The sequence below is a fragment of the Xenopus tropicalis genome, chromosome 6, assembly GCF_000004195.4.
Source record: "Xenopus tropicalis strain Nigerian chromosome 6, UCB_Xtro_10.0, whole genome shotgun sequence".
Lineage (NCBI taxonomy): Eukaryota > Metazoa > Chordata > Amphibia > Anura > Pipidae > Xenopus > Xenopus tropicalis.
Window position 1 is genome coordinate 109,402,796 of NC_030682.2, and position 12,050 is coordinate 109,414,845.

General features: G+C 36.3%; 1 protein-coding gene across 13 annotated transcripts in view; it reads right to left on the reverse strand.

Moving 5' to 3' along the window:
• Positions 1–12,050, reverse strand: part of osbpl1a (oxysterol binding protein like 1A) — an 81,586-nt gene that overhangs the window by 17,228 nt on the left and 52,308 nt on the right. For all 13 annotated transcript variants that reach the window (XM_018095055.2, XM_018095057.2, XM_012965314.3 and 10 more), the window contains 2 exons: positions 9,384–9,549; positions 6,378–6,540 (listed from right to left, as the gene is read on the reverse strand). In XM_018095055.2, coding sequence (XP_017950544.1) covers positions 6,378–6,540; positions 9,384–9,549 — 329 coding nt within the window. The remainder of the gene's footprint in view (positions 1–6,377; positions 6,541–9,383; positions 9,550–12,050) is intronic.

Here is a 12,050-nt window from a genome sequence, read left to right on the forward strand (position 1 = left end):
AACATTACATGATTTCCTCAATAAAGTCCAAAACATGGGCATGATATGCTCTGAACTTAGCCATTAGAATCCTCAATGCCTTTGTGACCAAATTGGACTTTCACATACTGAGAACATGCTGAGTTACTGATGGCCAAAACGAGAAGATAGCTAAACTGAATGTCATGATATAGTGTTCTCTTCAGTACAGAATATTGCTAAGCAATAGCTCCATAAAGCTCTTGGGAGCTCATTTTTCCTTCTATGATACTAACAACACAGGCTTATTATCCTCATTAGTAATTTGTTAACGCTCCTTAATTAGACAGTGCATCATTTGGTAAAGCATTTCGCTAGAAGGAAAGGTGATGTGACATGTGCACGTAAACGCTCTCACTCTGACAGGTGTTATTCTGGGTAGAGTGTCAGCATTAGCATATATGCTCTGCAACCAAAACAGCTAGATTCAGAGGTAATCCATTCAATCTATTTCCAAATCCTGTAGTCATCACTTGCAAGTAAAGCTTGCAGTACATTATGGCTACAGACATGCAAGCAAATGAAGGATGGAGAAGATGAAGCAGACCTCTTTGATCATTGTGATGCATTCACCATATAAGCACTTCTTTATATACTGCCCCCCTGGCAAAAGCCTCTGATCCTGCCCTTAGAGAGCTAAAACAGAATTTAGTAATACATCTGATGCATGCAACATGCAGGGAACAGAAAAGAGGGATCACAGCTATCATAGCTTCCCATATGCACAATCAGAATGTGTAACGGTAGACAGATCTTAAATCACAAGAAACACAAGACAGTATGGGCAACATATTAGCACATTTATGGGTGGCAACAACAACCACCTTTATTATTATTATTATTATTAAAATTTATTTATAAAGCACCAACATATTGCGCAGTGCTGTACACCTTTCAGTCATACTTACTGCAATAGATGCAACTAAAGCAGCCTTTATAGGTGCAATATCTCATACTGTGCAAAAAGCTATGCACTCCCCTCAGGAATACTTTAGCACGTGAGAATGTGTCAGATCACAGTAAGAAACACACACAACCTGTAAGTACAGATGAATTATGTATGCTCACCATTACAACTCCCTCATCAGCACCTCAGGAACAGCTATGGGGATCTTTTGTTGTATCACAGCACTAAAAATAGCAAAGGATATCCACCATAATATGTAACCGATAGGAACAGGCTCATACTGAACTATTTAACCAAAATGGTTCCTATTTTCACTTTTACCCTTCCTTCTTGGCTCCTTGTCAAAAGCTTTTCCATCTGCATTTTATATTCCCCTAAATCCTGTCCTCTCTTAGCCAGTACAGCATAATGTATTTTGACTAGACTAGAAACAAACCAACAAATAGCGGCGCTCATGAAGCCTTACTTAAAGGAACTAAAACTCCCAAAACACTTAGGCTAGTTGCTTTCTAAAAGAGAATGCTGGGGTCTGCACATCACAAAAGCTGGGAGGTGGTACGGTGGATATTCTGCTTTAGAAGTGATTGATGTTTCCAGTTAAGGGGTTGAAAGGCTTAAAAAGTATTTCCAATAATACACAATTTGTGATGCAGCAATAAGATAATCATGTATAGGATGTTGGGAGTGACATCATGGCCAGAAACTGGCTGCTGCTGCATAGACTGTGGTGTGTTAGGGGTACATTTATAAACAATGTTTGTGTCTTAATCCACTATACATTTAACAGAACAAATCCAAACATTTTCCCACAGCCTTTTTTTCTTAAATAGTGGTGACAGGGCTCTGGCACACGGGGAGATTAGTCGCCCAGGAGATTTGTTGCGGGCGACTAATCTCCCCGTGTGCCAGAGCCCTTAAAGGAGCAGTTCAGTGTAAACATAAAACTAGGTAAAATAGATAGACTGAACAAAATAAAAAAGGTTTCAAACATAATAGCCAGAACACTACTTCCTTCTTTCCAGCCCTCTAAGCTGTTAGCAGTCAGTAGCCAATCAGTGACTTGAGGGGCGGCTATATAGGACATAACTGTTCAGTTAATTTGCATTTGAATGAACAAACTAACAGAACAGTTATGTTCCATGTGGCTTCCTCTAAAGTCACTGACTAAGAGGTTAGAAAGCTAAAAGCAGGAAGTAGAGTTCTGGCTATTTTGTTATACATCTGACGACTCCAGCCTTTATAGATTACATTTTTGCCTAATTAACTAAATTACAAATATTTTTTATTTTGCACAGTCTATTTTACACAGTTTCATTTTTACACTGAACTGTCCCTTTAAAGATCAGCATAAGGTTTACATACATAAACTGTAACACATACTGTATGGGTGGGCGAGTAGGAATAATGCATGTCAGTTGCATTAATGCATCAGTTGTGTAGGCTATTGTTTTTGGCCCCTTAATATTGCCTCTTGCATGGCAAGCCTTACTTTTGCAACATTTGGGCCAGGCAAAAGATAATCCTGGTCTAACTGCCAAGTTAACTGTTTTTTGATTTAAGCCTCTTACAGTCTAATGTGCAAAGCCATTACAACTCCTCCACCTCTAATCACTAATACGGGACCATGTAGCCAATCCCATTGCAAGGGATGCAAATAACTTAGTCAGACATACAGTACTACAAAACTACAGCACAATAACAATAAAATTCCTGGATAAAAATGAGCAAATTAAAAGGTTGATAAACAGCAAGTTGAAATGCATAATTAGAAGTTGTGACGTTAACCCGAAAACCTGGGTAGCATATACTAAAACGCATTAACTTTTGATTTTCATAATATGCTTTAATTACAGTACAGTGATATAGCACTGGGAAAGAAATGGTTGTTTATTGTTTATAAAGGGCATTAAGTGAAACTGCATGGACATATTTGGTAACTTGCAGCTTTCTAGAGGTAACAGGACCAACTTGTGTGCTTACTTTTTGAAAAGTAATTGTAAAAAGTGTGTGCGTGCAAAGCAGTGGGTGGAATAGAATAAATGCTCACAACAATTTGTTGTGTAATTTGTGTGCATGCATTTTTTTCACATGACTCACTGAGACTTGTGCATGATAATAATGTACCCCCTGTTGTAAAAAAAAGAGGATATAGAAGTCACCTCAGAGATCCATGACCTGTATAAAAGGCCATGTCCCCATTTTAACCAAATAATTCAAAATTTTAAAACATATTTCCTTTTTTCCTAATAAAAGAGTGCCTTGCACTTGATCAAAACTAACATATAATTAATCCTTATTAAAGGCAAAACAATCATATTGTGTTTATTTTATGTTTACATTATTTTCTAGTAGACCTAAAGGAATACTGTCATGGGAAAACATTTTTTTTTTTTTTTAAAACACATCAGTTAACAGAGCTTCTCCAGTAGAATCCTGCATTGAAATTTGTTTTTCAAAAACAATATTTAATTTTGACATTTCACATGGGGCTAGCCATATTCTTCATTTCCCAGGGTGCCACAGCCATGTGACCTGTGCTCTGAAAAACTTCAGTCACACTTTACTGCTGCGCTGCAAGTTGGAGTGATATCATCCCCCTCCCAGCAGCTGATCAACAGAACAAAGGGAAGACAGCAGCTCCCAGTAGATATCAGAATAGCACTCCATAGTAAAAAATTACTTAAGGTGATACTGGCACTAAAAAACTACTCTTCAAAATACTCACGTATAATAAAGGTCACAGGTCTTTTTTCTGATAGGTCTGCTTTTGCAAGGAATTGTTACCTGAAGTTTCTAAACCTAACCTAAAATTTCTAACACAAAGGTTTATCCTTTGTAGAGCAACAAAGCTTTTACCCAGCCCTTACATAAATATTGTTTTTTATTTGCATCCCTGACCCAAGAGAGCTTGCATTAAATTGTCTCACACTGTAAGGTCAGTTTTAATAGGCATCAGTTAATCTTCCTTTATATTGGAAAATATGGGAGGAAACGGAATACCTGGAAGAAGCCTGTGAAAACAAAGGGAGAACATAGAAAATTCTTGCAGTGCCTTGGTTTTAACGTAACACTATTCACTGTGCCAATGTGCTTTCATAATATAACCTATTCAATCAAGGGTACAAGATATTGCTAGATCTATTAAGATTAACACAGTGAAGTTAAGGATACTCATTCAATAATCCACAGTATATTTTGTTCAGCAAGTAAAGATATCCGATACACATACAGAGACAGGTGTCATCCCCTATCCTTCTCAGCAAGGATGGACACTAACACTGCATTGGCTGTCTTACCTATAGTGGCATGCTACAGGGTCTTCTTAATACAATCTAAAGTTTAAAATGTGGCATTGACTGAAATGTACTAGTTCTTTTGTGGTGTAGTTAGCATTGTGACCTTCTAAACTAGAATAAGGGTTTAAAGAGTTCCACCAAACAGCGAACATGGATAAACAGAGATGTGTGCTTAAAGTAACCCTAGTACAGAGAACCCCTCAATGACACAATTCCTACAGGCTGAACATGAGCTATCTCAATTTTAACCTTGAAGGTATACATTTCATGTCAGCAGGTCATAGTTAATGCCACACTTTTCTCTAGTTGCTCTCAGGTATGTAGGAGTTAATCAATCCAAGAGAATGTACCAGCTGCACACAAGACTTCTCAATATTTTGATCTAACACAAAATGCCCAAGTTAAGGACTGGCCCTTAATACACATGTGAAAGGTATTCTCTGAACTGGCTGTGGAAGTTGTTATTCCATCTACAGAACCGATCAGGGATCAGGTGACTGGAAACTAAAAAGCAATAGGAGCTACATAAATAAATAATGTTTAATTAAAAGAAAGGAGGGTTCAATTAAAGCCTCAGCCAAAATAAAACAAAATATTGTGTACAAGCAATGCAGAAGTTTATTTTACTTTGAATAATTTTCTTGTCGGAAAAAAAACCCATTATAATATTTTCTGAACAAATTTTGCAGAGAATCACTATATGATCTGGCAGAAAGCAGTAACACCAAAATGATGTTAGCTTAGGTTGGAACTTCAACTCCTAGCCCCCCCTGAGAGATTTTACCTGTCGGTGAATACTAGTAGTTGAAGTGAATATATGTAGAAGCCAGACATCATAGACTTATCTGTTCTAAAATCAAATAGGTAAAAAAAATAATATACATACTATAAAAAGTGTTAAACATTAAATAAACCCAATATGGATTCATGCAGCTTAGTTACCATCAAGTAGAAAGTACTGTTATATTACTATAGAGAAAAAGGAAACCATGTAAACAAAAACGTTAGTTATTTTCATAAAATGGACTCTATGGGAGATGCCTTTCCATAATTTAGATGTTTTGTATATTGGGTTTCTGGATGAGGGATGCCATATATTTAAAGTGCCATACTGTATGAACTGTAAATAAACAAAAAATAATTACAAATCAGCAATTCCTTAATTAGATTTGCTAAAACCAACTGATCTACGAGTGTCTTTGGATTTATGACAACAAATCCTATTAAATGGATTAAATTCAGAATAAGCAGGCACAATACAGTAACACTGAAATGCTCACAAATTCACAATTAAGAACAAGACAAAACTCAACATGACACTCCACCAAAAGTAAATCTAAGAACCACAAAACCCAAAAAAGGAATTTAAATTTAATGTTTCTTGCCCGTCCAAGGCGGTCGTTTAGGGCAACAAGTTCAATTACCCTTAATGCCCAACATTTATGAAGAACTGTCCTGACAACAATAACATTATAAGCAGTCTATGAGTAGAGACAGGAGCCTTTATTGGTGTCTCAGACTGAACATATTTTACATTATTAAGAAGGTCCCAGAATTCTTTGAAAGCTTAGCAGGTTAATGATACAACAATTAAACTAGATTTTTAGACATACTTTCAGTTTGCACACATACACTGAAAAAGCTGTGTTCCATTACAGGGAAGATAGGTTTGTTCAGTCAGAAGTATCCTGAGGGAGTGTCGGCACAGGAGAGTGGCACAGTGCTCAGGGCACCTATTTCAAATCTCGCTTAACTAATAAACTTATCTGACAGTTTATGTCACTTGTAATAAGTGGCGTTCCCCAGGCACAAAGTGCTAGTAAAGCTTAGACACATGTACTGAAGAAAAGGAAATCCACTGGCAGCAATTACAGTTTCCCTGACAGAACTTATTCCCTCTGATTTCTTTATAAAAGACATTACCTGCTGCATGTGTGGGACAAATAGTGACTGGACTTTAAAAAATGCCTTGGGAAAACTCCTCATTATGCATGCAAACGCACAAACCTTTACATCCCATAAACTGAAGGGTAAAATTAAAATAAAAACTATAAAGCAAATCACTCAGGATAATAGCTCTGAATACTTTGCAACTTAACCCCTTAAGAACTCCCTTAGAGCTTCTTGGTAGCCGGCTTGGGATATCCATGGCTCACCTGTGCTTTTTAATGCCATTAGATGTGGAGCCACCTCCTCCTCCCCCATGTTTCTTTTCTTCAGACATGCTGACTTGCTGATTGTAGCTCAAATTTAAACTCCCGTCTGGAGATGAACTTGTAACAGTTTCAAATCCGCTTAAGGAATGATCAGAGTCGGAATCTACAGGAAGCACAAATGTGTTAATGAGACGGACGGCAAATTCTAACCTTCACCACCAACAAACTGCAATCTTCTCACATTTACTGAGCTCTGAAACCCGAGCTGGTTATTTTGTTCTGCTGCCAGGCTCTATCCAGTAACAGATGAGCCTTTTTCAGCTACGTACAAGTTAAAAAGCAGAAACGTTTTAAAAATAAATAATATTTAGTTTTGAGTTATAGGACTGTATGGATGTATTGTTTTCAACACTACATTTAATTTTATCCTCTCCCTCTGGCAGCTCTTCCTGCTTTGCAAAAAAAGACTAATGTCTGCTGCTCAGTTAAAGGATGTGAGTGATGGAATTGCCATTAATATTACAGACCATACATTCTGAAATATTAGGTTTAAGGTTTGTTAAAGAGGATGTAAACTTGAAAATTAAAAAAGCTTGACAAGAGAATGTCATTCTAATCCACTGTGCTCTTTAGTGCTCTCCCACTTGAATCTGGGGTCATATAATAAATGACACATTATATTGTATAATCTGTATAAATTTGATGTCTAAGGGCAACTGCATGTGGGCAAATTTTGGGAATTTGGTCCTCCCAGTAGCCCAAAGACACTGGTCACAAATGCTTGAAAGTTTACACCATTGCTCTCTACTGATTAAAAGGTGTTTCGGTACTGAGTCTAAGAAGAATTAAATGCCTTTGTGCCATTGCTGATACTATTCAGAAATAAGTCCAATAGCATAAAATATAGTATTTAAATGCAATACAAAACTTAAGCAATAATGAAAATGTTATTTGAATATAAACCAGTCCACATTATTGATGAGTGAATATGTCCCGTTTCCCTTCGCCAAAAAATTAGTGAATCGTTCAAAAGATGCGTGAAACGGCAAAAATGTTGTGCCTATTCTTTTGTTGGGCGGCTATTCTTTTGTTGCCCGCGGCAAATTTTTTCATCCGTTTCGCGAAACAATCCACCAATGGTGAAACGCGGAAATTCGCTGCGAATCCATGCCTAGCGAAACATTTCGCCCATCACTAGTCCACATAAATTTAAGCAGAAAAGATCCATGGTCACTACTCTTTCCTTTTGCTTAGGGTAAGACAAGAGAATACTTCTTTGACTCTCTTTAGAAAGTAAGAATTTAAATGTTAGTTTGAGTAACTCACAAATTGTAAACATATAAGCAACTGTAAGGAAAAAATAAAGACTATTTGTTAAACTCATTTATTATTTTTTTTGTTTTTTTTTAATAATAGCAGAAGGCCCCTATTAATAATCCATGTTTATTTTGCAAAAAGTCAAGTGAACTTTCTATATCCCAAATATTTCTTGCAATGATGACACCAAAGGTAGCTCACTGGAGGTATTTAATTATGTTTAATGAATATCATCAATTTGGCTTGGGGTTCTTTTTTTCCCACAGTACAAAGAACAATAAAACCGCAACAGCAGCACCAGTTTGGCTTGATGCCCTTAATATAGAGAAGTCACAGTGTCTCAAGGGAGTTTGTCACAACATGGATCAAAATTTAGTTTGCTCATCCTGTAACAAGAAAAATTATATTCACAACAGTATGTTTGCTAAGTTTATACTGTGATGGTAAATGTAAAAACAAACCAAAAAATAGGTCTCAGACATAGCTTTAAATCAGTATATATTTTGACATACCCAAAGGCTTCTACATATTGGTATTTATAAGATTGTGAACAATTTTTCTGCATACTGCTGTATAAATTCTACACATAAGACACCAAAAATGCATGGTTGTCTTGTTCTCTGTCAAATATAACTATCATGTGTATGCAGTTATGTGCTAATTGTTATTTTTTATTTATAGAGAAGCAACATAATCTTTACATACATTATGCATTATTCTTATCATTCCCAGGCCAGTGGAGCTTGCAATCTGTATATATAAATGAGTTCCCATGTGACAGAGCAATTAAAAGATTAAGTATGAGGATATACTTTCAGGCATGTTTTTTGCTTTTCATCTTTGCAGGTGAGGTAAGTTTGCAGGTGAGGTAAGTTTGCAGGGATGCCAACCAACTATGCACATTTGTTCTGTGTTTTGGGTATTTCTTAACTACCAAGTTTTATGAATGCTTGAATTTTTCTCTATATTCCTTTAAGTAGCAATGTCTAGGGTAGAATTTGCCTGCTACAGCACTATCCAAACTAAACACCATACAATCTATGTATAACATAGATAGACAGATTCATTCCAGTGGTATTTTCTTTATTAAACATATAGAAATTAATATGTTGGGGGTGGGGGTCTTTGAAAGCTAAATTAATAACTAAAAAATAAAAAAAAATTAAACTCACCTACTAACATGCAGATACAGAAAACATGCCTTTGCCAAAACAAGTAGTTTAACAGTTTTTCTATAAATATGGGGAAAGTAGGACTAAAGCTAACTTTACTATTGCCTGTATAATGACAAGATGCATACAGATTTTAAAAATTCTTTAAACTATTCTGCTGATCTGATGAAGTTTGGCTTTTAAAAACAGGCCCTTTTGTAAGATATTCTATGTACTTTTGAATACCCTAAAAGCAGGTCTGTCTTGTTTCAGTCTTTTATACACAAAACCATTCTATGACTTTAACCTAATGACCACTGTGCATGTAACCTGTATATGGCAGTTGAATCCACAGACAACTTTGTAGGAACAGACAGGGAATATACTGTATATGTATAGTGCTAGGGCACTAGGTTAGAACAACTGTTGTCTTTTTTCAACCCAGATTAACTAGTGGACTGTCAAGAGAATGTCCGAAATATGTTCAGCATAACAAAAAAAAATCCAATTGCCTTTGTGGTAGATCCTGTATTCTTACCTGAAACAGCGTCATAGAACTCATCCTCACTAAGAATTGTATGAAGGGGAGGAGTTCCTTTAACCAGTGACTTTTCCAACTCGTGGTGCTCTGTAGCCAATGTTTGCAAGGCCTCGGATAAGATCTTATTTTTCTCTTGCTCGTGTTCTAGTTTTAAGTTCCTTACCTATAGGGAAGTGAGAAAAAAATGTAGTTTTCATTTAAGTTCAGTTTCAGCTAGACCACCCTTTTTAATGCTTATCAATGAAACATCCAAAAAGTTCAGTAACGAGTGACAGCCATAAAGCAGAGGAGGCATGTGTGTTCTAAAAGGAACTGGCAGGGAAATTGTAAATTAATATATATAATATTGCACTGCTATAGTACATCAGCGCTTTGAAGGTACATTAAAAGACTGCCTAAACTAATGGGTAATCCTGGAAACAGAGTCAGCATAGCTTCATAAAACACATGGAAAGTCAGTTATGTATATCATGAATAGAGATGGAGATTTAGAATAAGGCAATGTACAGGAAGCATTTGACACTATTCCCACATAGATATATACTTAAATATGGTACAGGTATCGGTCCCCTTATTCGGAAACCCATTATCCAGAAAGTTCCGAATTACGGAAAGGCCATCTCCCATAGACTCCATTTTAATCAAATAATTCACATTTTTAAAAATGATTTCCTTTTTTTCTGTAATAATAAAACAGTACCTTGTACTTGATCCCAACTAGGATATAATTAATCCTTATTAGAGCCAAAACAATCCTATTGGGTTTAATTATTGTTTATAAAATGTTTTTAGCAGACTTTAGGTAGGAGATCCAAATTACAGAAAGACCCCTTATCTGAAAAACCCCAGGTCCCGAGCATTCTGGATAATGGGTCCCATACCTGTATTGGTTACTAAACCTCTACATGTATACAGAGCTGGCTTTAGGGCACAGAAAGGGTATGGCAAGAGTAGTTCCATTTGTAGTACACAAGGTTCAGTACAGACCCCTGATTTTTAGTTTACTTTTTTATAGGAATTTGGGTAAAGGCTGGTAAATAAAAGTCAAGCTATATTTAAGGTATTATTTACAGAAGTAAAATGGTAGAGCTATACATAATACTAAGCATACTCTACATACATCTAGAACAGACTAAGCAAAGACTGGACAGTTTTATATTAAACAGGTATAAAGCAGGGTTATGTGACTACCATTTTGCCTTTTTATAAATTATCAAGCTATATGAGGTTCATTTGCCATTTAGGCAGATGCTACAGGACTGATTATTAAATTCTGAATCTAATTACTGGTTTCAGAGCTGCCATGTGCTAATAATCTGAATTAATTAATAATCAGCCTAATATTGTGATATTTATAGTAATACACAGTACATTGTGGAGTCGGCCCCTAAGCTCATAGAGTGACAGCAGCACAGAGCATGTGCAGTGAATCAGCAAAACAGAAGACGGGGAGCTACTGGGGCATCTTTGGGGGCACAGATCTTCCCTGCTAAAGGGCTGTGTAGCATTTCTACCCTAATTCTTTATTTAAGCTTTATATCAACTTTTAAACAGTCATGTTCTTTCACTAGCTTTAATTAATATCATTAATTTAAATATTCTTAATTGTGAAACTTATAATTACCAGTTACTACTCAAAAAAACAGTGGGATTATAGCACAGATCGTTGCACCACTAACTTATTCTATAGCTACTTATGCATACCATACAGCCCAACTAAAATGGCAAGTTAGTTGAAAAAGATTCTGGTATATACATGCACAAATGTAATTTTTAAATTAAGGACCTAGAAGATTAACCCTTTAATGGCTACAGTATATAGTACAATGACAAATCCTGTGGCAAAAACTATACATATGCTACTGAAACTATATATAACTACTTGCTATGCTGCATTGAAAGATTATCCAACGAAACTGCAGTAGATCTAGTAACACATTTAGACACATGATAATGGCTAGAACTGTATTAGCGTGTGCCAGAAGGATTAAAGAGAGCTGTGCAGTTGTAACACTAACACCAAAAGTATCCTTAAATGTAATCTATACCCCCAAACAATGTAGGTCTCTATAAAAATATATTGCATAAACAAGCCCATATATACTACCCTGCTTTATCTAAATAAACCATTTTCAAAAAAATCTACTTTTCTAGTAGTATGTGCTATTGGGCAATCATAAATAGAAAATGGCCATTCAGTGAAATCGCAGAAGATTACTCTCAAGGCAACTTCTGCGATTTCACTGAAAACGTGCCGCCGTGTATGCCATCCCACTGGGGATTTACATTTGCGCCGGTGGGATGGCATTTCGGGGAGGTTAGTCGCCCGCGAACAGGGAGATTTGTTGCGGGCGACTAATCTCCCCGTGTGCCAGAGCCCTAAGGCTCCCCTCCTGGGATCGTAGGATTTACGGTGCACACAAACAAGCTAAGGCACGCATACATGCTAGACTCCATCAGCCAATTAATGGAGAGAGTTCTGCCTTTTGCTTCCACACTACTTCCTGTTACAGTTAGAGCAGCATTATTATATATATATATATATTCCAGTTTGGCAAGATTCTTTAATAGGTCACTTAACATAATATAAAATGTTTTTAAAGAATTCATTATGGGGGTATAGCTTTCTTTTAAGTGTTGGAGATTTATGGCAATTGATCTATT